General features: G+C 39.9%; 2 protein-coding genes across 3 annotated transcripts; one reads left to right on the top strand and one right to left on the bottom strand.

The window, feature by feature from the left end:
* Positions 1-425: 425 nt before the first annotated feature.
* Positions 426-17,735, bottom strand: usp12b (ubiquitin specific peptidase 12b). The gene is made up of 10 exons (XM_026328240.1): positions 17,612-17,735; positions 14,309-14,389; positions 14,001-14,084; positions 12,892-13,021; positions 12,122-12,450; positions 11,719-11,795; positions 11,476-11,559; positions 9,856-10,053; positions 8,813-8,891; positions 426-5,969 (listed from the first exon to the last, which is right to left on the bottom strand). Exons 1-10 carry the CDS (start codon positions 17,657-17,659, stop codon positions 5,868-5,870), a joined length of 1,212 nt encoding a protein of 403 aa, XP_026184025.1. The 5' UTR covers positions 17,660-17,735; the 3' UTR covers positions 426-5,867.
* A 1,157-nt stretch (positions 17,736-18,892) lies between these two features.
* On the top strand, positions 18,893-26,108 carry rasl11a (RAS-like, family 11, member A). 2 transcript variants are annotated; one of them, XM_026298906.1, is made up of 9 exons: positions 18,893-19,035; positions 19,737-19,930; positions 21,870-21,926; positions 22,055-22,137; positions 23,884-23,924; positions 24,012-24,141; positions 24,299-24,374; positions 24,834-24,910; positions 25,459-26,108. In XM_026298906.1, exons 2-9 carry the CDS (start codon positions 19,774-19,776, stop codon positions 25,603-25,605), a joined length of 768 nt encoding a protein of 255 aa, XP_026154691.1. In that variant the 5' UTR covers positions 18,893-19,035; positions 19,737-19,773; the 3' UTR covers positions 25,606-26,108. The 2 variants fall into 2 exon arrangements, with proteins under 2 accessions (XP_026154691.1, XP_026154690.1); XM_026298905.2 differs by having other exon boundaries at positions 18,898-19,035; positions 19,310-19,930.
* Positions 26,109-26,691: the final 583 nt, after the last annotated feature.

Here is a 26,691-nt window from a genome sequence, read left to right as displayed (position 1 = left end):
GATAAAAAAAATACATTTATCTTCTACAACTTTGCTATGAAATTAAAACGTTTAGGGGAGGGGGTTTATTTCAAGCTGACTTGTTAATGCTGTATAGTTTTGTATATCCTGTGCACTCTTTCACAGAATGATGGATGTCAGGAGCCAGCAGGCATCAAACTGCAGCATCCACAAAAATTCAAGTTATGAAACAACAAATAGCAGGTAAAGATATGTTTTTCTGAAAACTTTGTCTTGTGGGCTGTCACTGAACCAGCTCGTGACACGTTTCAAGGGCATATGTTGGTTTTCAGAAGTGGGGCAGGCTGAACAAGGCGAAGTTAGATTTCTGCAATAAAAACTAAAGAGTTTACCCACCCTGATAATTAGATCACATGTATCCTGAAATACAGCAGGAGAGACAGATCCAAGACAGACTTTCATCGTCAAAACCAGTTTGTGTTTTATTTCAAATAGTTCAGACACCATCAGAACCAGCCGTCATTCTCAGCCGTCACTGCATGTATTCAGAATGAACATCAGGCAGCAGTACGTGCAGCAGCCTCACAAATACACACAACACAGGTGAAGCTTTCAGCCCATTGTGTTTTAGAGCTGTTTGCAGCCAGGATGAAAAAGCTTCATGCTCTCTGCATTTTATCACCAGAAAACCAAGAAGGAACAAAAAGGCTTTTGAAGAATTTGCAGAATGTTTTCTGGAGGTACTTTTGTTGTTTGTGTCTGTGAGGCTGCCGTCACTTTGCGCACTATTTGCAACATACAATATCGGAGGGTTAATGACACACACAGCCACTTTTCGTCGTCACACATCGGATTCAAACATTTACATTCATAGTGAATTTGAAAAGGGGCCATAACGTGAACAACCAAAGCCCAGAAGGGACAATTCAGAGGACAGAAACTTTTAAAAAGCCATTAAAGGAAAAATCCGCCTGTAGATGTTAATTTGTGACCAAATGTTATTTATTGGCCAAAATATATGATCAGTCTGCAATAAACTAATTTTAATGTCTCAAATTACACAATGAGCTGAGAGACAAAATGGAAAACACCAGCTGAAAGGTGGATTTTTCCTTTAATACACTGATCCACATAATACTTGGCCAGTAACTTCTGCACAGCAGTGTTTTCAATGGAGAACTAGTTTTTTCAAAATAAGCATATCTCATTGTCTCATGAAAACGCACAGGTTTTTTTGTGTATTATAAGTCAAATTACATATGAGCTGATTTTCCTGGGGCTGTTTGCTTTAGGCTGCCTGGGATGTCAGATCGGTGGGACTGATTTACTTCCAGCATAACATACTTTATAGACATAACATCCACTCCGGTTTTTGATATTTGTCAGGCAAGCAATTACTTATATTCCAATAATATCGTCCGTATTTATGTACACATCAATCTCTCACTTCACATACTCCCAAAATTAAACCAAAATAAATCCTCAAATATCCAAAGCTGCCTACACACCAATGGTAGACTAATAAAATTAGTAAAATATATCAAAAACAAGTGAAACATCTGAGAAAAAGAAGTTAACATAAACATTCATAATAATATTAACATTTAAATAAAAAAAGAGCCTTGTTTCAACAGGTTTTGAAAGCTTTGTGTAGCCTAACATGTCAACAATTTAACCAACAATTTACAATTTTAGGGACTAATGGTTTTCATGAAACTGCATTTCATTAAAGACAGATTCGTAGCCAGGTCCAAACTGAATCTGTGGACTCTTTTCTCCCAAATGATGCCATCTTGTGCTTGTTTTTGTTCATCAGTGGGTAAAAGGAAAACACATATAACACATCATTTGAAATGCAAAAAAAAGCAACGGTTTCCCCAGTAGTCCACAGATTCTGCTGGTGCTGGGATATAACCAGTGCCATTTGCAGTCATAAACTTATCCTAAAATTATAGACCTGATGGAAACAAAGCGAATCAATCCCCAAAACATCACACAACATCACCTTTTCATGTAGAGTTTTAGAGCAGCACGGACAGGAAAAGGACATAGTGTTGACTTTAAAGCCTCGACCCAGTGAAATAAAGTTGCATCATCTGAAGCCGTTCGCTCCGCTTCTATATTTTACGGTGTTTTAAAAACTTTGAGCCAAGATGATAGAACTTGACCACACGCTTTTGTGGTTTTAGTCCACAGATTCTAACTGCTAAACCTACTGAGCTTGGATATGGCTGATTTTGTTAACACTGTTTTCACATGACATAGACCTGAACCAGGACTGTCGTATCACAGTCCTGGTTCACTGGAACATTTCACTTGGCTGTTGCTGTGAAATATGTTAAAAATAGAAAGTGCAGGCAATCCTCTTTTTACATAGGAAATACATTTGGCAGGTGCAAAGTAACACACGAGTTTGCTGACCAAAGTCCAGACTATGCACTATTTCCTTACTTACTCATTACTCTAAGTCATAAAACCAGTGTCAGCAAACCTGGCCATATCCAAACTGGAGGCTGCACATTACTCTGATCCTTATGCATGTCAGAATATAGCACTTTGTGAAAAAGTATCTTATTGAAAGTGCTTTTCTCGTCTTAGAAGGAAAGCAAGCGACTTCACAGTATTGAGATGCATCCAAATCTATATGATGTTTTATAGGTCAAGCAGCAACCATATTTTTATTTTACTGTACATTTTAACATTCAGATAATATTTGACCCATTGCCCGGGCCACTCGACTACTGTAGAATATAAACACCTTAAAGGCTACAGAGAGCGTTTCCATTAACCTTCCATCTGCTGCAGCTCTGTTAGGAAGGAGTGACAGGGTGAGCTTGGCAGTGTAAAACATGCTTGAGACTAACCCAAAAAAAACTGACATTCAGGTTCTTTGTGTGTTTAACAACAGAAAACACAGTTGTTGACGATCAGCAGGCTTGAGTCAGGAAGAACAAGTAAAGGCTTTAAAATGGCTCCTGTTTCTCCTCAGCACAATAAAATTTGTGAAGACAATCAAGATATTTTTTGCACTTTGAGGTGAGTGGTATAGATCATAATGGAGGAAGCAGAAAAAAGGCTATACCTTTAGACATTAAAGCAGAAACTATATTAAAATTAACTGGTTAGTTAATGAGTCTGCATTTTTTTTTTGATAATTGGATATTGTTTTTTTTTTTTGTGTTGTACCATTTTTATTTGAATATCATTGTGATCTTGACTGATGGACTTACAGAACTAACAATCTGTAGACGTCACACTGGGTTATTATATAAACAGTAATAGGCCTTTTTAATATCTTCTGACTGAACAATTTATCAAAGAAAAAAAAAAAATATCAGTAATGATAATACTGTATCCATTAGGGCTGCAACCATTTTACACCCATTAAACAGCTGAAGTCTGCACATTTAAAATATCATCAAATTATTAAGGCCAGCTGTTATTACAATTTAACTACTTCCTGCTCTATCGAAATATTATGTCCTTATTAAGGAAGACGGCTACAAAAAAAAAAAAAAACTTTCATCAGCAGGCAAAATATATTTATGCCTTGGCTGCAACTAATGCTTATATGTATTATCATTGAGAACACTTTAAGTGAATCTAATAATTTAATCAACAATGGGTCAGAAAATATGGAGAAATGTCATTTGGCAAGATACTGAGGACTCATCTTCCAATTGCTAATTTCATCTGAACAGTTAAAAAGCCCAAAATGGATCCATTTTATTGTGTAAGATAAAGTTTAGCAGTAATACTTATATATTTTATTTGATTCTTAAACTATCCTACTGAAAACATAAGCAGTATGATTGTTTACATACAACTACCAATCAGTAATTAAAATTGGTTGATTTTCTGCTGATCGTCTTATCAAAAGACTTCGTTGTTTTAGGACTTTATAATTAATCCAATGTGACGCGAGTGCAAAAAAAAAAAAAAGAACAGAATGTATTAGTGCATTTCAGAAATGTACTAATGATACCACTATTACTCAAGTGATAGAAGCCTTTAGTATTTCCTCTCACAGGATGAGTCAACATTAAATAACTGAAATATCATTAAATTTGTTAGATTTAAGAGACACATTGGAGAGGAAGCCATTTTAAACTGTTGTGACAAACACGCAGTGTCACAGCGTTAAATATACCATGTTGACCAATACTAGATGAGTTACACATCAGCAGACTGTTAGAATTACTTAAGGGCTCCAGTGTAAGCATCTGGAGAGAAAAAAAACATGTTATGTAAAAGGTCTGACAGCCTGCCAGAGCTGCAGCTGCAGGAGAAACACTTAAGCCAGGGTCGAAATTTGCCAGTGCATGATTGGTGGTGATATTGTGAGCTGTACTGAACCAGCTGCAGTGAGGTATGAATACAGAGGTCAAGTCTGCTGTCCATAAATATAACTTTAAGGAACTAAGGGACAACATAACATTCAGGCAGGTTTTATGTAGTGTGCCAGTTTGGATGTCAGAACTGACGTAAAGGAAAGAGCAACTAGTTTTCTCTCTGTGTGTCCCTTTAGAAATGGTAAAAATGTGCATATTCTGGCATTTTACATAAGTCAAAAATGTTAAACACAAACATCTGAAAGCAAACTGCAAAGGAGACGAGATGCCCGTTTAGGTAAAAGTCAGCGTATGACGTTAACACACCTGACTCTTGGTTTTTAATTTCCACCAAACATGACTAGTGATTAATAAAAACTTTGCCACATCACTACTCAGTCAGGTAGTCTTTTAAAGGCAGAACCAGGTTGTTGGTGATCAGGAAGGCTCATCCTTTTTAGTTTTTACTTTTTGGCTAAATTCAATTAAGATTTTGTATTCCTGCTGTAAAAATAGTTATTTCTCCTTCAGGATGCTGATTATGGCAATTTACAGTAAAACTTCTAAAATGACCTGGATATGGAAAGTGAAGCAGGTCCTGTGAGATAAAACCTCACTGAATCTGCCTTAAACCTATTTTAAAACCTTCAAATAATAAAGTACTAAATGGTTAAACTGCAACTTTTAACCCATTTTTGTCAATATTCAAAATTAAGATAAACTGACATGTAGAACTGAAAACAATGAGCCCTAAAGATCCATCAAACACGAATTGGTCAGATTGGTCAACACCACTCATGTGGCTGGTTTTCATTTCACGCTCCTCTAACACTGTGTATTATTAGCACCACTTCATGATACAAACACTGCAAACTAACAAGTGCATCACCACCCTGAGCTCAGAGTGCACGTTCTAGTTATTTGATCTCTGAAGGTAGTGTCAGTGGTTTTGTTGTGACAGGAGAGACTTCGAACATTAGCGGATATTTCTCTAATTAGAGAGAGGTCTTTTTTTTTTTTTTTTTTTTTTTTTTTTTTAGGTGAATGCCTGATGCCTATGTGTCAGTGTAAAGCTAAGGAAAGCTAGCATGGTGTAATATGCACACAAAAAAACTCTAGAGAAGACTGAAGGTCACCAACAAGAATGGGCATTCCCTGGTCGCTTATGTGTCTTATTCAAAAACAGCTGATTGGTCACTCTGCATCATCTTGACAGTCCCAAACTGCTTTTTGTCTCCAGACTGGACCTCTGTGTGTACACGGTGATGTCAGCCTCTTGGACTGGCGTTACTTGAGTCTCTCCACCCTGAGGCCACAGTGCAAATATAGCCATCTTGTATGTTAAGGTGCTCGTTGCAGTGTGGGTTCAGAGGGTTTAAACGGCCGTGATCCAGGAGGCTGGCATGTAACCTGCACACATCTCAACTGATCCGAATGGCGCTCCAGCGCAAAGCTCCACCTGCAAGGAATAAAGCCTGGATACTTATGTGAGCGTACGGGGCAGAGCCGATGGCAGCCATAAGCCCCTCCCCCTCTGTTGAGTGACAGTCCTTTGGGGATTTACCATTGGCAGGTTCAGTCTCTGGACTGGTAGAACAGGATGTATCCTGACTCAGAGTTCTTGGAAATGTCCGATGTCAGACCGTAGAACTCCTCAATCGCCTGCGCATCAATTTTCTATAAAAAAAAAAAAGAAGAGAGGCTGGACTTTAGACGTGTACATGGTTCACATACCAATCTGCTGTAAAATAACCATTTTTTGGCAATGGTGTTTAAAAGCGATTGTTGAACATTTTGGGAAATGACTTTATGCTTGTCTGTGCATTAGCAGTAATTACCTTAGCAGCTTAGTAATTACTTATCCTCTTTGGTTAATCCTTAGAGAAAGATTAATGACAGTTTGTGTTTCCAGGTGAAGTTATTTGCTGATTAACTATTCCTTGACAAACAACAATCCATGCACACAGTTCTTCCCAGCCGTAGCACAGGCTGTCAGATCGAATCTGTGGACACTGCTACGCAGATTTAGGACAGACATAAAATCCTTCACTGCAGCTTTTCTTTTCTCTTGCTGCTAAATCTCCAGGTAAAATTGAGCGTGTCCACAAGTTATGGATATAACAAGCGCTGACAACTGTTAATTTGTCTCAGCAGTTTTCTCTCTGATAGGGAACAAAGTGATACTGAAAACAAATTGAAAAAGTGTCTTCTCTAGAAGTCTAAGAAACTTTTCAATTCCAGGTAGGCAGGAGTAAAGTACAGAGATAATCAGGCAAGTGAAATCTTTTAAGAGCGAGCAGAAGCTGGAGTGCAAAGCAGTGAGGCAGACAGAGTAAATCTCCACCATAAAATCATAAGTTAGGGTTTCTGCTCTGCAAACTCAGCAGAATCGTTCAGAACTCAGCCTGCAGATGTTCCAGCGGGCCTCCTTCCCATCATAGTGGAAAATTACACTGGTGGGATCAGTTTTAAACATCAGTCCTTGATGACTGTGACTGAGCAGTTTCCACTGTATTCTCCCCACTGCCACAGATATTTAAAGTGAAACCTTCTCAAATCGCTAATAGTTCTTAAAGAAATGCCTCTGACTTATAGATTTTAGGTTTTCAATTGGTCCAGACTAGATCACTGGTTCTGGTGCAAAGGCCAAGTACATATTTGAATACTTTATAAAGGACTGTGCCATTAGTTTTTCATGGTTTTACTGCCACTTAGTTACATAACGAACCATTTTGTAAACTGTGCTATTTGCCAATTCAGCTGTTTAATTCTATGTTTATATCGCCCCAGACAGCCACAGGTTTCCATTAATCACAATGGGCTAAAATTGTGAAGAATAAGCAGTTCCAGGATAAAGGTTGGCAATCAACCATCTAAATCTTGCTTTAGATGTTCAGACATAACTGTATTTCCACAAACCTGTAACCATGGTAACTGTACAGAAAAGACAAATGCAGTCAATAAAACCTCAGGATTAAAGAGCTGAAATCAAGGCTAAAACCAAAATGCAGTTTTTTAAAAGACAAACAAAAAACAACTACATAGCTTAGAAAGCTTAGAAAGAGTGGCCATCTCTCTATAACACTTCAAGAAACCCTGAAAAGTTAAGTTAGGTTCCACAGCTAAAACAATACAGCATGCAAAGCTTTTGCCATTCAATGTGGTCTGCTGCCAGTAGCTACATTGCATCATGCTTTCGGCTAACACAGAGCCGCACGTCCGACTTCACACTTTTAACAGACTTTTCTGTGTCGATTGATTGATCGTCTTAGAATCACCACCTTCGTTACGCACACTGTTGCATCTTTGACTGCTGTCACAAACGCTACATTGTGGATGGCAGCGTGGTGAAAGGGGAGCTGGGAAAGCGTTTAGAGCTGAGTGCAATCACACATGTTAGAAAAACGTCAGACTGTGTTGTTTCCATGAGAGCGGCCATGTTTTCTCCTGTCATCACTTCAAAGAGAAAACAGATGGATTTATAGCAGAAGCTGCAGGGGATTAACATCGCTGCAATTTCATGACGACTGAAGTCTTACTTGAGTGAAAGACGGAAGGTAAAAATAACCAAATGTTTTCACAAACTTTCCCCCTCAGCATCACCTGCCTGCAGATTGTAAATATTAGAAGACCAAAGAGGCCTGGTGCAGATGGAGCAGCGCTCTGTCATATTTTTAACTTTCTGAACGCTGTGTGGATAATTGTACAACTGGGACGAATAATGTCTCAATTCAAAGGAACAACAGAAAAGGTACATAGTGAGCATGAGAAGTGATGGGATAATGAGCAGGCCAGAGAGGAAAGAGGAAGACAAACAAAAACATGATGGAGCAGCTGAACATTATTCTCATTCCAGATCTCATCCATAGGCTAATCCTGGTCTACAATCTAAAGCAGGTACCCACTTTTTCTTCTATTTCGTTTCCACTATTACCTCCCTCCATTTCTCCTTTGTTGATATTTTCATCCATCTTTCTATTTCTACAATCATATCCTGATCACTATACACTATTTACACTCCTTATTTTGCAGAGGTTGAGGTATCTAGGTCTGCCTGTCAAAAGAACTCCAGACACAACATTTGGAGCGCCAGAGTCTACGTGGAGGATGACCTTTTGGAATTCCTGTCTGGCTAAGATGAGATGAGAAAAGTCTAAATGAGACCGTGTGGAGAGTTTGGATCAATGCCTCTATCACATAGAGTATCTGCCATTATGAGCACTTTCAGGTTTTTCTCCATTTTATAAACTAAGTAATGAAATTGGCCCAACAATTCCACAATTAAAATAATCACTAGTTGCAGCCCTATGTGCATCCATTTTATATCACAGGTTGATCAAAATAATGATGCTTGAAATTTAAACTTTAGAAGCTATACAGGTATTATGTTTAGTGCCAAAGTTTAGACTTGACCAATTTTACTCTTCTCCATCTTAATAATACTTGACTCTTAATATCAATATGTCACTGAGTCATTGTCGAGGATGTGGTTGAAAAAAATGAGTGAAAGTCTGTCTTACTTCTACGATGTCGTCATCGAAGAGCAGCCAGAAGCCGTGGCTCTTGACGATGGTGATGTAGTGTCCACGGTTGGGACCACTGCAGTGCACAGAAGGGGATGAAAAAAAAAAATAGGGGGTGAGACACTTTATAAAAGAAATACCTGAAAATCAATAGCCACATGTCCAGGAGTATGATATAGTAGTTTTCTCAGAACACATCCTCTTTTAGACTTAAATCTTTCAGTCTGATGCAGATGTTTTGGAAAATATGTGATGTGGAAGCAACAGCATGCTGTCAAAGCAAAGTGTAAAGCACAGCAAGCACAGTATTCAAATGTACAAACCTGCAAATAAAATGGGTTTTAGCACCATTTACAATGCATGCTTGTGTGTAACAGACTTTGCATTTACATATGTATATCCTCCTGTAGAAAGCACAGCTGGCAGATTTCATCGAACCCAACCCATTTCATCAAACCCATCTATGATCTGAAGAGGGTCTGACGACGAATAACCGAGGTATGCTCATTTAACACATCAGCAGAGGCCTGAATCACCTGAAATGAGTGTGGCCGACGGTTAAGTCAAGTCACCTTCATCTGTACAATAATACTGTGAACGCTGTTCACTGGAGTAGGGGTCAAACAATGTCACATGCTTGTTGATGAATCCTTTAGTTGATGGATAGAAAATGAAGTAATCTCAATATTGATTATTTTGTCATTTTTAAATGAAAAAACATGAGAAATATCTGCTAATGTTAGGAGACTATTACTTAAAAAAAAAAAAAAGCGATTTAACTTTTCCGCTCACAAAGTATTTCTCATGACTGTAATATCCTCATTCACAGTGCTAATCTACCTTTAAGCACAAGTCCAACCATCCACTGCAGTAATAACGGCGACACAAGCATAAAAACAAAAATCAACTGCTGGATTCATTTATAGGTGCTACGGTTTTGACAAACAGAGACCTGATGACTGTCACTATTGCTCTAGAGTAAAATACTGTACCTCGTAACGCCTAGTTATATAATATCTAGTTTAAAACAATGAACTGACCTGCCACAGTGTACAACCACAGCCACCAGGTCATACATGCGGTCAGGGTTGGTGGCATCTCCGGATGTGTTGAAGAGGCGGAGCTCCAGGGGGAAGACGACGCGATAGGACAGTTTGGTGTAGCGGTGAAGCTGGTCCATGTATTTAAAGCGCTTCAGGTGCAGGGCGAGGATCATCGGTAGCTTCTTTACCCTCATCCTGACAAAGAGATGCAGGGTAAGAGGTTTTTACTGGTTTCAACGCCAAGATTTTTCTTTTATAGGAGAAAATCTGAGTGATCAGCCAAAATTAGCTGTGAACTGAACTATACGCTCGACACACTGAAGAATTAAAAAAACAAGCCTTAGATAAGGTCAGTGGAAAACCAGCAGGAGGGAAGTAAAATCACACAGACAGAGGCAGGAAGGGTGACCTATTCCCAACAAAAACCCTGAGGCCTAAAAGCTTTCCATGCTGACACCGCAACTGCTCCAGACCCCCGACTAGGAAAAAGAAGTGTGTTTTTAGATGCTTTGTGCTCCTCCTAATTTGGTCAAACCTGTGGCCTGCACTCTCCCAGCATTCTGCTCAGTGTTAATACGAGGTGCAGTCGTCGGTGACAGCATGGCCCTTTCAAGCTAATGGATGTTACTTTGTGCACTTAGCAGGCACTTTATAAAGATAGATGGACGGTGAGCAGATGTATCAGACAAATTCTTTTTTTCTTGTCTCCAGTGGAAAACAGAGCAGCGATATTCGTGTAAAACTGAAGACGAGAGCTACACTGGGTGCTGCGCAGTAGTTATTAATAGACATATTGACCAACTTAAAACACGCATGATAAACTTCTCAGAAAGTAACAGGAAAGCCCTGCCTGGTTGCTACAGTAACATCAGATGTGGTTTCAGGGGGACCTTCTAATGGAACAAACTCTAACCGTATTTGTCCGCTTCCACCAGCTGTGCTACACATATAGCAGTGTGACAGCGGTAATAACCACTCGTGCACAGCTATGTAGAGACAGCGTAGCTATTCAGAGACACATCCTTTAGCAGATGCTTTCAAACTGGCAGATCTTATAAGCTTTGTGACAAAAAGTTGTTTTTAGCTTTACCATTCCCAAGCTTTTGGTGGGAAACCTCAATTTTGGCAAACTAAATAAAATTAGAAAACCTTTATTTGTCCCAGAATGGGGAATTGCTCTGTTGCAACAGCAAAGTACAAGTAGAGTGCCAAAACTAGCAAAGATGTAAGATAAATAAGAAATTAAAAATATTTTTAAAAAAGTGGAATAAAACTATAAAGCTACAAAACCTATAAGTGTGTACAATATATACCTATGGGTAGGTACAGTATATGGACACCGATCAGGTAAAGTGACTACAGTATATTGCACTGATGGTGATTCACCTTATAATACAGTATTGCACATGATTACAGCAGATGGATGATGAATGTACAGTGTTAAAAATATTACACCATGGTTGAAACTGTACTAGGAGAGAACAAAATGAATACTGCAATAAATCTATCTAAATAATAAATAATAAAACAAAACACATTTTTCACAAGTCTAAATACAAGACAATCTGTAGTTACAGGTTCACATCAGGCAGGAAATAACTAACTGATGTCACCTACCTTTTCTGGGCTTCCTGTTTGCTGCGACACTGCTCACAGTAGTACTTGTATTCACTACATAATGTCTCAGTGTTGCTGAAGCCCCTGTTAAAAAGACGCAAACGTTTACCAACATAATCCAACATCCCCACAATTGAGTTGAGTGTTGATGTAAACTCAGGTTTTTTTGTAGCTCTTCCATATCAAACAGTCATAAAAAGCTAATATCCCTTCCCAAGGCTGATCAGTAAGAGCAGTGTGTACCTGAGACAGTGTGTGATGGAGGTGTTCTGTTCCACATCCACCGACAGATCTAGGAAGTCCTCGTCTTTACTGCTCACCTGCAACACAGCAGAAGACACTCAGTCACATAGATTTTCTTATTCACCGGACAAAAACTGTCTCTGTAATGAACAAATTAAAAGCTTAATCAGCAGAAATGTGCAGAAACTAGTTTTAAATACATTTAATTGTAGTTTCCTGAGGATATCGATCAAGGATGTTTCCTTTATTTATTCAAACTAGGACTCTATTTTAATAGCAGTAAATCTTGAACCTGGGTTTAGAGATTAACCGCAGGGGTATAAGGATGTTGTTCACACTGTCCCTTATTTATTTTTTTTAGTCCAGTGGAACAGATACAGTATTTGGTTCCACCGACACTTACAGCTTCGCAGTTCAGGCAGCGCGTCTCGTTAGTCAGTGTTCCCTGGAAGATCTCATGGACCCAAGTCTGTTGAGTCTCCTTTCCCCCTTCACCTTCTCCTCCTCCCTCGCTGCCTCCGCCTCCACCGCCGCCTCCTCCTCCCCCTCCTCCTCCTCCTCCTCCCCCTCCTCCACCACCACCACCTCCCCCTCCTCCTCCTCCGTTCTGCACCAGTTTTCCGTTCTGCTGCCGTTCCTGGCTCTTCTCCTCCTGGAGCAGGTCTGCAATGGTGTTGAGGAGGTAGTTGAGGAATTCATGGGCATCCTGCTGCATGTAGTTGTCAAATAGCTCTGGGAAGGGCACACAAAGAAACACAAATAACCATGGAAACGAGAGAAAAATATGGTAAAATCATATAGAGAAGTGAAAAGAAGAATGTCAATAAGGGTATACAAAGACAGAAATAGACAGATAGGGAAGGAAGTTGGTTGACCAAAGAGAGAACAGAAAATAAGCCAATTAAGACTGTTTTGTCTTTTTTATCTGCTATCTGCAGCAGAATCTGGATGCCTATTTTATTGCCTCACCTGTGGTATTAATTGCTCAGCTGAGATAATTTCATCTCTCCCCTTTCCCTTTTTTCTATCACTGGTTATCTCAGCTAACAAACAACTGATGAACGAACTTTTCAGATTTTTACATACATCAGTTTGCGACAAAAGCACCAGCTGTAGATTCTGGCGGAGCTGTAAAGTAAAAAAGGGTCTACAAAAATGATTTCGTGTCGTTACCATTCTCTTTTCTCAGCCGTGAGATGAATTTCTTAGGGGGAATGACTCCAACTTTCTTTTTCTGTGTGGCGATGCTGTTGAACAGGTCAGCCAGACAGGTGAGGAGGGACTCCTTACGACGTGGCTGCACCTGTAGAGGAAAAACTCAGTAAACGAGAGTTTTGTAATCACCTCCCTCACATGTGAAAACAGGAGAGGTGATGCAACATCCAGTCAGGTTGAACTTGATTGTTTTCTAATTAATGGCAGTGATATGACAAAACACATGCCCACACGCATTTTTATAACTCCCTTCAAACCGCCTTTATAGCTGCTAATCGTGACATGCCCTAACATCAGTAATTCTTGGCCGACTGGCACATTATTTGGCTCCAGTCTGTTTCTGCAGCAACGATGCTGGAAGAAGCTTTTGATCTGTTTTACACAGTTTGAGGAATTTATTCCCTTTTGGCATTACAGGAAGCACCGAATCCTCATACAGAGCAAGTCCTAACAAATGCTCCTCCTACATTTTTCAGTTTATTAAATCATTAATAACAGTCCACTACACAGAGACGATTCAGGCTCTCTATTCCTCAGCCTGTGCAAACTAGACTGCACTGATAAAACTACAGTTTATTATAACTTTGGTGTTATTGCTTTTGTCGCTTTATCAGTCGTGATAAATGTGTATCTGCAAAATAGATTTTTGTGATCTTGTCATGCTGCAACACCACTAAAAATATGGCCAACAAACTGCAGCAGTCACATAAGGCAGTAGTGGCAATCAACCCTCCAGGCTGGTCAGAATCTGTTTCCACAACAGAGGTAACCAGCAACTCATGATGTGATAAAAACCAAACTACAATAACGTTTCCCAATTTTAGGGCTGACTAAAAGAGCCACAAATAATTAACCCATGATGCAATAGTCAATCTTTAATACAAGTAGCAGTACTTCTGCTGTCATTAAAACCTAAATATGTAGTCCTTTACTACATAATGCAACACGCCTTTTCAAAGTTATATCCAGAAAAAAAAAAAAAATTCCCTACAGTCAGACCAGCGTGTGGGCAAACCCATGGAAAGTAATACTGCCAATCCAGCTGTGGTGGTTCTCTCATCACTTACCTTATACGCCAACACCTTCTCCCTGAATGGCCGACAGAAATACAGAGCCTGCAGCACTGAGTTACAGTAGCAGGTGTTCCCAAACTGGAAAAGGAAAAAAAAAAAGCACACACATGACTGAGCAGATGATTTATTTGTGTCCTTGTTAAATTGTCTTATTTACACCAAGTAGGAGGCAGTAGTATTGAAGGAATGGGGCTGTATATGTGCTACATGAGTTTTTACTGAATGTATGGAAGCACTTGGTTCTAGTGTTTTGGGAGTCATCTCTAACAGAGCATGCAGCTTCATGCGACAGTGACACTTACGTTGACCAATCCAAAGTAGTGTTCATTAACAGGAAACTGTTCTGGTCCAATCTCCTTTTCTAAGGCAGAGGCATTGGCGCCCTAGACAAGGAGGAACCAGACACAATGAAAATTTTAGATTATCCTTGGTAGTTGGTGCACAGACACATTAGTGTCATGTATCTGTTTGTTATTGCAATTCCCAAATAGTACAATGATCCACAAGGAAACCTCTTTTGTCCTCTTGTTTCCTCTTCATTGTTTCTTGTTTTCCCTGCTCTATTCGCTCTCTGCTCTGCTGGACAGTCAACCACTGGTTTGTTGCAGCTGTGCTTTCTGTTTTACAGTGGTGTGAAAAAGTGTTGACCCCCTTCCTGATTTCTTATTTTGTTGCGTGTTTGTCACACTTTGTTTCAGATCATCAAACAAATTTAAATATCAGCCAAAGATAACACAAGTAAACACATAATACAGTTTTTAAATGAAGGTTATTATTAAGGGAAAACAAAATCCAAAACTACATGGCCCTGTGTGAAAAAGCCATTTCTAAAGCTCCCAAAGCTTTAGAAATGGCTTTATAACCTTTTCCAGACTGACTTTCTTTCTCATTGGTTTTTGAATTTCTTTGGATCTCAGCATGATGTCTAGCTTTTGAGGATCTTTTGGTCTACTTCACTTTGTCAGGCAGGTCCTATTTAAGTGATTTCTTGATTGTGAACAGGTGTGGCAGTAATCAGGCCTGGGTGTGGCTGGAGGAACTGAACTCAGGTGTGATAAACCACAGTTAAGTTATGTTTTAACAGGGGACAAACACTTTTTCACTGCTTGTCTCATCAAACACTGGCTTGTCTCATCACATAGTCCATGCGTTAAGCAGCATTTAAAGTAAGGTAAAGTGCTTGGATCAGAGTCTGCTTGTAAAAGCTGTGAAATTTAACATAGGTGCAATTGCTTTTCCCCCCAGTCATTACAACATGTTTTCCATCTGGATGTCAGGTGTGGCTGTAGCCAGGAGGTAGAGCAGGTCGGTGATTTGATTCCTAGCTTCTCTAGTTCATGTGTTGAAGTATGCTTGGACGAGATACCGAACCCCAAATGGCTGTCAGTGTATAAATGTGTGGGTGAGTGGGCAAAAGCTCTTTGTGTGTGCCTGAGTGGAGAAAAGCACTATACAAGTATAAGACCATTTACCATTTGGTCTGAGTGTCAAAAAAGCAATTACTATATTAGGGCAGGATAAGCAGAAAAACAGAGGGGGAACGATGACGACAATGATTCAGCTTTTTGATCAGGGGATGAATCACTGTATAAATTGAGCCACGCTGTAGTTACTCATCATCACACAGCAGTTTATGTTAAGTCAACAACAGCAGACCAGACGAAGGCCTGGCTGTGGTTATTTATCTCACAAACAAGGCATTCAGGGGTCACAGCACAGAGTTGTAAACAAAGTGATGCGCAGCAGTGATGTCGAAAGGCAAACGGGGACAGAAGGAAACAGCTGAAAAAATATTGATTCACCATGCACTGTAAACACACACTTTAATAATTCATGTTTTCAGCGTTGGTTTGAAGTGACAACTTTGAAATGACTTTGTTCCCTGAACTGATGGAAACGAAAGCAAACTGAACACTCCCAGTTGTGCAGGGCAGCTTGAAAAAAAAAAAAAAAAAAACGTTTAGAAACCATCTTCCGTGGAAACTAGATTACAGACAGCAGGCTTGTGATTGTAAATCCTTTTATTGATCATGACTTTCGTTCTGGAGAAAGTCTTACATCACCTTTTTGACTACCTTATATTTAAAAGGGTATCATTTGAAATGTTTCAGTGCAGATACCAAAAACATACAGTACATATTTCTACAAATCAGTTTTTTTTTATTATGCTAAATAAATCAAGTGTCAGAAATGGTCGTAAATCCTCAGAGGTGGTTTTATCAGTCGTCCACAGCTCTGCTATGTGCTGCCCTACCAGTGACTTTCATGGTTTCACCAGCCACATTGATTTTCTGAAAAAAAAAACAAAAAAACAAATACCTTCCGGGCAGCAACTGGTAAACTGCCAAAGCGGCAAACAGACTGCACAAACCCTGCCAGCACACAGCTTGTGTTTAGCCTTGTTAGTACTGTCTATTAGGTGTTGGTAAATGATGCTGGCCTCCACACTTAAATGGGTTACATAGCCTGGCGTGTGTGGTCTTTCAGCACATATGCACACACACACACAGCAGTAGCAGTAGCAGCAGCAGCAGTCAACAAATGAGAAAGACTGCAGCAGACTTCTCTGTGGCATCTGGAACAGGGCAGTTCCAAAATTAATCTTCCAGCTTATAGCTTCCTTGAATGCCTGCGTGACTTAGCTATGCAAATTAACAAAGAGCTGTCACATTAAATGCAACAAGACCCCTGATCGGTCTGTAATAACCTGCCAAACAGGTTGCAGTCTTCAAGTAGGGAATCTGTACTGAAACACCCATGTTAGAAAGTATATACTCAGCTCGAGTGTCTCTGGGCAAGGCACCCTGACCTCCCAAAGATCAATAAGGTATCATGTTAACCCTCTAAAAAGGCACTGAGGAGCAGAGGTCCTCTGAAGATGAAATACACAACACGGGTAACTGAGACCCAAACCACTTAAATGTCCAACAAAGAAGCAGCAACTGTGCACTAGAAACGGTCTGTCTTTAACACACACACAGACCATTGTAAGGGCTTCTTGAAACTCAGCATTGCCCTTATTGAGAAAGAAGACCTGAATTATTAGCCAAATGTGTTTTCCAGAGGATATATTCAGGGTGTAGACCATGACAGGAAATGCTAAAGGTCTCCATGTACAGTTTCAGAATAAGAGGCAGCTATGTTAGCAGGCTGGGCTGTTTACATTCGTTTATTTTATACTGAAGAGCAGGTTAAACTGTAGCTGTAGTGATAATAGTAACGACCCCAACTGTGATTTTCACCTGGGTCTGTCCAAATAACCCGGTCCACAACAGACAGGGGGCTAACGTCTGGCTAGCACGGTTAGCTTAGCTACTTGTCGCCCGCTGGTCAACCGCGTCTCTTTCGCAACCACAACGCAAATAAATTGTCACACAAGCCTGGTTTGTGCGTACTGTCTCCCCGTTATGAAACCAAATGGCAATATCCGCGGAGCTTCTATTGAGAGGCTAGGCTGTACAACTTTCTGGAAACCCTGTGTGTTATGATGATGTTGGCCGGAAAGGTTAGCAAACAGGCGGGCAGAGAAGCTACCACCGGCCCGGGCACCGGACAGAAATGCACAACACGACCACCAAAGACGGAGCATAACATCACGCTCTTACCATCGTACAAATCGAGGCGATCTTTCGGACTGTCATCAGTATTTCCATCCGTAAGCAGCCATGTTGGACCGAACCCCGATGTAGAAACTGTCCGGGCCTCCTCCCTGCTGATGCCGTCAAGCTACACCGGATGGCACGGAGACTTCCGGTCCACGTATTTCAAAATAATCATCACTACAAATCTGTCGGCACGAAATTGTACGTTTTTCTTTTATTACATCTATAGGTAACACTTTACATATACACGAAAGTAATGTTTTTTTAACTAACGCATGATCCACGATGACTCAATGCCATAAATTCATAATAGCTTTTTCTGAAGTCCCTACAGTTTTGTGTGATTAGTTCATATTTAATAGATCACCCCTTAAGAAATGTTAGTTCATGATTAATTCATGCATTTATTAATATGCTACCACATAAGCTGCACTCTTTTTTTTAATTCCAATTTTTATTTTTTATTTTGACCTTTGCACTGCTGAATATCAACTATAGATCATAGCTTGTGTCCTTTCCTGAACTGTTATTGGGCCCATTTGCTGGAAAGTTGTTTCATCAAACTCCTAAGGTGAGCATTTGATGTCAGTCAGCATTAGATTAATGGACTGATCATTTTCAAGTCAAGATAATAAATGGTGGTGCTAGGGTCATGTATATTGGAGGCCCAGTAACACATTTAAAATGCCCCAGGTTCATCAAGAAGGTCAGTCTATCGATACTGGAGCATATTTTACATTTTCTTAGTTTCATGATAAAGTTTACTCTGTTGTTCAGTTTTTAGTAAAACTAACACCTAACCCTAAAGTGATGATAAAAAGCACAAAATAATTTACAAGCAAATATTTGACCAATCATCAAAATAAATGTCTGCAAAGAATAGTGAAATAAAAACACTTGGTGAGATCTTTGAGTTTAGTTGCTTTGTCAGTGCTGATATTTGTTGTTATATAAAATTATAAACATTTTCAGAATTGAAATGTCTCAATTATTGATGCAAAATGTGATGCTAGTTTACTTATAACCCACTACATTGTTTTCTTCCTTTAAAATGTTTATTCTTTCAGTTAATTTTGGCAACGTATTGTATTTATAGTATTGATAGAGAAGATAACCTGTCTCAGTAATAACCCAAAAGAAGTTTGAATATTCAGTTTAAACTGTTTTATTTTACTTTAAAAGTCAGTTTTTCCATATTCCGGTGTTGGTCTGTCTGACTTCGAACAGCTCTCTCTCGTCCAGCCTGTGAGGAAGTGCCGCCGACGCACATTTGGTTCGCTCGATTCTGAACATGGGACTGATACTGGCGGGCGGTGCTTTGTGCGGCTGAGATAATGGGGACTTACTTCGGGTGAGCTGAAGAAAACAAAACAGCGTCCGTCCATAAACTGGATCACCACGGCTACTTGGCAGTTTCTAGACATCTGGTGAGTTGTGCAATTTGTGTATTTTATCCAATTTAAAGACAAAACTTCTGTGCGACCTTCTAAGTCAATATTATGAGATAATAATACATTTTGACATCAATATCAAGACATATGAGATTTTCCTTCTTTGAGATCAAGTTTCTGTGTGTAAATTTCAAATCTAAATGAGGCCGCAATGAAAATGCAATAATTGAGAAAAAAGGAGCTTTTTTGGCAAATAATCCATTAGATCAATTTGTTTATTATTATAAGACTCAATTTCCTTGTTTATTAGAGCCGATAATGATGGGGGAGTCCAGACTGACAGAGGGGCTCAGTTTAGACTGGTCTCATGGGAACATGAGAGGGGAAGGTCCCAGGCTACATCCCTCCCTCCATGTCTCTTTGCGCTCTGTCCGCAGTTAGAAGCATCTGGAATCAGTGCAGACAGGAATTCCTCTCTTTTTTATTCTTTATGCCTTAAACCTGTGCAGCGATGTGCTGTTAAATGAGTAGAAAGAAAAGTTCTCATTGCTGAAAGAGCCAAGTACAGGGAAAACTTCGTCCTGTAGCACTGGGTGGAAGAAAACCTCGAACTGGACCTGGGATACTTGGAAAATATTTGGGAATTCTGGATCTCAAATACAGGAACATCATGGGAATATTAGAGTGATTTCTCTTCCTCGGGGTTGGATTGGTTTGCATCACTCTTACTTTCCCAGTTAGAGCAGGGCTGATCTGAGGGCAGAGGGGAGCTAAATGCGGCTGACTGGCGACCCTGCGCCGGGAACCATGAACAGCAGCGGGTCTGGCAACTTTCTGCTGGTCCCCATACCGGAGTATCCCCTGCTGGACTGCGTGCCCAACAAAACGGTGAAGATTGTGGTGCTGGGAGCGAGCAACGTCGGGAAAACCGGTATGGACAGAAGCACGGAGGGATTGTCTCTTTCTAAAATTCCCAGTCACAGTTTTTCACAGGAGCTGAAAACTGATTTGTTGCGTTGGAGGGATTAAAATGGGGGAAGTGGGATTTCATGCATCTCAACGTGATAATGACCACGGATTATAATACTCACCGCGCACCTGGTCTTTGTTAGAAACATCTGTGAAAAACATTTTTAAATAGAGGTAGAATATGCTGAAATACCAGAAATACCATAACTCACCAATTGTGGCCGGTAGGGGGGCGACAATTTGCACATTTCTTTAGCATAATTAGTAGTGGATCTAGTGTTCAGTACTATAATATAAAATACTGCATCACAAGCGAAAGTCCTGCATTTAAAACAAAAGTACAGTAATACCTGTAAAATATATCGACCTGCATGCAAAGGGCCTTTGCAGTGTGTCATTTTATATATGAGGACTATTATATCTTTTGATTACTGCTACTATTGATGCGTTACTGTTACTGCTGTGTTATTGTGTTTTTTTATGCTTTAGGATAATTTTATTCATAGAATTAATAATAAGTTATAATTTGATCATAGTTTTATCATCGAAATATTGAGATAAAGATGTTATTTTGCAAAAGGTTGGAAGCAAAATAAGTGATTAGAGTAACCTAAAGTTAAAAAAACAAACATCACATATCCAACAGGGTGAAGAAAGTGAAGCATAGTGATAATACTAATTATAATAATGGTAAGAGTTCTGTTCTTCAGCTTCAACACACTGGTACTGTAATGCATGAGGGTTTCAGAAAACACCAATGTGCTGTATGAAAAAAGAAAGCAATGAAGTCCTTGGGGCAGAAAGCAAAATTGTGGTTGTCACTATTTTGCAAGATAGACTAAACACATAAGTGTTTTGTTTTGTGCGTGTAGCTCGCTACAAGTGGTTACTTTGTCAGACAGATTTACAGTTTGTATTAATATAAAGTACAGGCAGTTATTAAAGTCTGCAGAGTAACAGAGGACACTACTGCATGTATGATTCGTTGCAATAGTTCAACTCAGTGGCAAAAGCCAAGGCAACAAGTGTTTTGTTCAGGTAGTGAAAGTAGAAGTTTTTGTAGATTTGATTTCAGTGTACTTGTCATAAGGGAAGTCTGTATTATAAACCAGATGTGTGGAATTAAAAAAAAATACACAACATGGGTATTTACTGGGGAGTGGGTGTGTTCTAATGAAAGTTGTGTGCATCATGGGAAATGTAGGATTCTGGGTTTTGGAACTTGTCCCATACTAAAAAAAAATGAAACCTCTGCTGTTCTGATTTTGACCGTCCTTTTCAAAAAACTACATCATATGTGTGCCCCAACTTTATGAAGGTGCAGCACTTTATTAATGGACTGACCCTTTAATGTGTAAAATCAGCAGAGTTCTCCTTTAATACCCTGAAGCCACTGCTCTTTTTAAGGTTTGACACAACACTGTACTAACAAACGTTTGCAGGAGTTGGAAAGGCAGTGTCAAGAATCCAAAGAAACAGTGATACACAAGACAGTGATTTACACGTATTATATGACACATGGAGAATTGCATCAGATTCTAAGTGTTGGTAAATCATTATCTCAGTTCAGACTTGGGGCTTGTTTGCTTAGCTCATCTCTTCTGCCACAAAATCAAAAAGTTGTTTGTCAGGAAGAAAGGAAAGTCCAGCAACACTCACTGGTCCAGTAACACATTTTGGTCTTACAGTAGGTTGTCCATTAGGCTGCAGAAGATGAGTGGGTCTTTCTATCATACACACAATAGCTCGAACACCTGTCATGCACAATATATTTTTTCTCTAAACAATCCCCATGTTTACACTGGTTATGCTGAGAAATGTGATCCTGTTTCTCCTTCAGTCTGGTATTTGTTACATAATTTCCTGCATCTCTGATTCAGAGTTATCTTGGTTCTTTTCAGCTCTGATTGTCAGGTTTCTGACCAAGAGGTTTATCGGGGATTATGAAGCAAACACCGGTGAGTTTCCCTCTACCAACATAAGCAGCAAATGCATTTACTGACTGTTTTCCCCTCTGCAAAAGTCCTTTGCTCTATCCCACTATTGATTCATTCATCCATTCACCTGTCTCTTTCGCTCTCCCCAGGAGCGCTCTACTCCAGAAAGGTCACACTGGATGGGGAGGAAGTGTCACTTCAGATCCAGGATACTCCCTGTGTCGCTCTCCAGGTAACTCATGAAAACAAAGAGACAGTCACAGAGTTGGCAAATGGAGTATAAATAAAAATAAAAATTCTTATACCCAAAATCACAAAAAAAAAAAAAAAAAAAACACACAACTGAAAGTAGTTCATGAGGATCTTAATGATATAAATTTGGCAAATTCTGATGAGACCCTTTTTGGCAACAGTTTGTGGGCTAGACACATGTAGCAGTCAATCACTGTGTTAGATATTATACCAGAATGTGCATGTCCTCATAAAGCTGTCCCTGAGCACTAATTCCCCCATGTGTGTTGTTATTTAACCACAGCACAAGGAAGTATCAAAGTTAGAAAAGCTTTATGACAGGTCACAGTGTCAACCTCTGTGTTTCATTTCCCACAGTGTGAAGTCTGTAAACTTTTATGGTTTGAGTTAATAAAGCCCCAAACACATCTGGCTGGAAAATTAGGGCGGTTGCTCTGCACAGGGTACATTAATGGTTTATGCGCCTGTCAGATATTTGAATGTGTGAATTTTTCACCTCTGCCATTAAATCCAGGCAGGACAGACTGTCAGGAGAAAGATGTTATCCCAGCACTGGGAAATGTCAAGCCAACAAACAAACAGTGCATTTCAGTGCAGTGATTAAATTAAACCAGGAATTTGTTCACAATTTGTTTGCAAATTCAGAGAATCTGACCTAGAATCTAAGAAGTTTGCTTGTAGGAAATAAGAAACCTTGCTGGCTTCAAGTTGGTTTTTCCATTTAAATGTACTGGCTATCTCTGTAGTGGCTGGTTCACTCTGTTTTAAAACACAAGTATCAGTAGACTTTCAAAAGACCACAGTTGCATCTCTAATTGATAAGATGGGTAAAAAAGTTGAAAGAGCAGACATCTGTCAGTGTCACTGCTTCTATATATCCCAAAGTTGAAACAAAGCCACCAAAGGCAATCAAAAATAACTATCTTTTGTTATCACCCGGCAATTTCAGGAATGTATCTGAAGTGAGAGGAAGTGACCTTAGGACGATCTCCCCTCTCATGATGAGTATAATGAGTACAACGTGCCACACAGCTCACCCTGCCTGACACCGGCAGTGTGTTTATAGAAACCAGGTCTCAGAGCAGCTCATTTCCTTCACTGGGGAAGATAACAAGAGGGTGAGGAAGTCCAAACTGGCAGAATGGAGGACAAGAGTGACCAGCTTCCAGAGATTAGACAGATACGGTTGGTGTGTGGAGATGGGAGGAGTTGTGTGTGTGCAGAGCAGAGAGGTTGGAAAGTTACTGAATGTTACATCTGGAGAGGGTTTTGATACTCAGAGTTGGGGCTGCAACAGAGAAAGTGCTCTCTTTAAATTATAAAGCTGTTGTTTAAAAATGAATTTCTGCTGTCTGGCAAAATCAGAGTCCTAAAATCTAAATAATAAAACCTTCAGCAACTGTAAATCAGCACTTCATCCTGAGAAAACTGAACTCCCCTTCAGCTCGTGATTAGAGAAAATATGCTTTGTTGCTCAGCATGAAGTTGAATTGTTCCTGAACTGACAGCTGGGTGGTCCGGCGGGTCCAGAGCCATAAGTTCAAAGCATGAAACAGCTGGTGTGTGTCCGTCAACAGCCAGGTGTCTGGGCACTGTGCCTTTTCAGTAAAATCTCGACCTGCTCAGTCGCTTAAAGCTGCTCACGAGGACGCGCTGACATGATCAAACATGAAGATCGAATACTTTTACAAGTATGAATACTTACTGCACATGTCTGTTTTTGCAGGATGATGCCGAAGGCCTGTACTGCCAGGAGCAGATCAACAGGTCAGACCTATCAAATGACAAAAATGAATTTGAAGCTTGTGTATTTAATTAATGGCATGTAATAACTGGGTAAAAATTGGCTTTCAGGTCGATCTATTGGGCAGATGGCTATGTGCTGGTTTTCTCCATCACAGACCACAACAGCTACCGAACCATCCAGCCGCTGTACCAACACGTTAGACGCATACACCCCGCTGGAAACATACCTGTAATACTGGTCAGTAATCTGCCCCCCAAAACATGTTTGTCCAATTTCTGCAAAATATTCATTTTATTTTTTTTTTACTGAGAAGACAGTCTCCTAGAAATAAGCTGTACCAATTACCTACTAACCCTAATCTCTATAATGTGATCTGTCCTGTAATCTGCCACAGGTTGGCAACAAGAGCGACCTGCTCCGAGCCCGACAGGTGCCTGCGGACGAAGGCGAGACGTTAGCAGCTTCATTAGGTGAAGTATCCTGCCACCTCCTCCTGTTTCTTCATTTCATTTATTTAATTGCTCAGCACACACACACACACACACACACACACACACACACTCTTGGGTTGGGTTGGAAAACTAACATGAGATTTTTGTCTTTTATATTAAATGTCTTGAAAACTTTTTAGATGAATTGGCACAAAGTTTTTTACAAACACTTATGACTCCCAGATGATGAACACTAATATGTTGATGCTGATCCACTGACTCTGAAAGCTTGGCTGCAGGCCATACTTAGCCCTAGCTCTACAAACACCAACCAGTTATAACAGCTAGAGAAAATATTAAAAGCTCCTCACACACCTTTCTCTGCCTTGCTCCTGTGTATATAAACTATATCCTGCAATCTGCCTAATGAGTGAGGACTGCTGCATGTTATGTGGAAGATGAGATCAGCCCTGGTCTGAACACTGCCTCTGCCCACAGGGGGAGTTTACTTTGAGGCCTCGGCCAGAGAGAACCACGAAGGAGTCCACGCTGCGTTCATGCATCTCTGTCAGGAGGTGGGACTTTGTGTGGTTTATCAGTCTGTTAGTTTGCCAGTGAATGATTAGTAAAGCTGGTTTTAGCTCATATGTTGGTTGCTAAAATGAATGCACTTTATAGAAAGAAAACAGGATGCTATGCATTTTGAAACCACCACACTTAAGGGATGTTCACTTCCTGTGGGAACTCTGATTATAGGACATTTCCCACTGGTGCCCAGAGTCAGCAAGAAATACAAAAATATCATGTTTATCTTTTTGTCCAGAAAACTGTATAACGGCCCACAACGGTTTGTTCTGTATATTAGTTTTTCTGCTAGAGTAATAGGACATTTTGCCTGGAGGCTCAGTACATTTGAGTGTGATTAGACTATTCTTGTTTCTAATGTTTAACAAGGCAAAATCTAAGAAATGACATTTGATTTCAGAAACTAAATTATTCCCAAATGATTTTCTTGCTAAAATGTTATCACTTGACTTGCTTTAGATTTGAGCTGACTTGAAGTTCAACACACAGTCTTGGCTGATAAGCCTGATTTTATTTTGCTGAGTTCTCTGTCCTCCAGGTGATTCGAGCACTGGGAGGAGGGAATGGGGAGAAAAGAAGAGGAGGCCTTCACCTGGCCAGACCCAAATCTCCAAACATGCAGGAGCTGAAGAGGAGATTCAGACAGGTCCTCTCCTCTAAAGTCAAGTCAGCCACCACTCTCTGATCTGAGGACGGACTGAAGACCAGATGCAGCCAGACACCTGGCAAAGAGAAGAGCTTGCAGCATGGAAATAAATAAGGTTCTAGTCCTTCTCTGATGGGAGGCTGAAGAAAAATGACAAGAGGAACTGAAGCCACTGAAGGTATGAAAAGGCACAGCTGAACTTCTCTGCAGTGACCAGAGGTTTTTAAAGAGCACAAGCAGCTGTTAGCACATGGATGAATAAAAACAAGGTTCAAGTGGAGATTTCTTCCAGTTAATCTCACAGTCATCACAACCTCTTCCCAAGTACAACAGGGATGCTGCTTAAAACAGACGGGACTGACTGCTAACTTAAACCACTTGTGTCAGAAACTTGTAACGTGTGTCAGTAAATTTGGACTGACTGTCTTTATGAACATATTGGCACGATGCACGTCTGTTTTCTTAAGGCATTTTCATTCATGTTGGTTTTAATTGAGATATTTTCAAATATGCTGATACCAAATAAATCAAATGTGAGTCTACATCCTCTCTCAGTTTTAACAAGAAAGCAATCTGAGCGAAAACAGGAAATGACCACAAAAAGACAAGTGTTCAAGGCTATACACTGAGACAAACGCTGACATTTGACCACCAACAGGGGAAGCCTGTCATAAGAAAACAAAGCCAGAGCAAACTCCTGATGTTTGTGGAAGTTAATGACTGCCAATAAGCAACAAAGGCAGTCAGACTGAAATGTTATTTTCATCTTCAAGTGTATATGAGCACAGTCCTGCCGTAGCAATCATAATTTTAATTTGGTCAAACATCATGAGCAAACAAATGGAAAGTAACATTTCAGCTTGATTACATTTTTTTAATGTTACTATTGGCAATCACTGATTTCCACATTGAGCTCAAGCTCATGTATTAACTTTTCTGAACACAGGTCCATTAATGTAATAAGATAACAGAAATTCATCAGTAGAGTCACTACAATCTGGCTGCATGACAAAATGCCAAACCTCTGTCTAATAAGATTTAAAATCCATGTGAGTCTCGTTTATGAGGCCTAGTTTGCTTTTAAATCTGACAAATTAAACTTTTCCACTATAGCTCAGCCCAAAG

Source organism: Mastacembelus armatus, chromosome 18 (assembly GCF_900324485.2).
Source record: "Mastacembelus armatus chromosome 18, fMasArm1.2, whole genome shotgun sequence".
NCBI classification, from domain to species: domain Eukaryota; kingdom Metazoa; phylum Chordata; class Actinopteri; order Synbranchiformes; family Mastacembelidae; genus Mastacembelus; species Mastacembelus armatus.
The sequence above is the reverse complement of the archived record's forward strand: the minus strand, read 5'-3'. Positions and strand labels throughout refer to the sequence as shown.

Excerpts from the sequence above, each read along its gene's own strand:
- rasl11a (XM_026298906.1), top strand. The coding sequence starts at position 19,774 with ATGCGGCTGACTGGCGACCCTGCGCCGGGAACCATGAACAGCAGCGGG. Across the intron at positions 21,927-22,054 it reads GGATTATGAAGCAAACACCG|GAGCGCTCTACTCCAGAAAG; the intron begins GTGAGTTTCCCT and ends CGCTCTCCCCAG. Across the intron at positions 23,925-24,011 it reads TGCCAGGAGCAGATCAACAG|GTCGATCTATTGGGCAGATG; the intron begins GTCAGACCTATC and ends ATTGGCTTTCAG.
- usp12b (XM_026328240.1), bottom strand. The coding sequence starts at position 17,659 with ATGGAAATACTGATGACAGTCCGAAAGATCGCCTCGATTTGTACGATG. Across the intron at positions 10,054-11,475 it reads AAACAGGAAGCCCAGAAAAG|GATGAGGGTAAAGAAGCTAC; the intron begins GTAGGTGACATC and ends TCTCTTTGTCAG. Across the intron at positions 5,970-8,812 it reads TCGATGACGACATCGTAGAA|AAAATTGATGCGCAGGCGAT; the intron begins GTAAGACAGACT and ends TTTTTTTTATAG.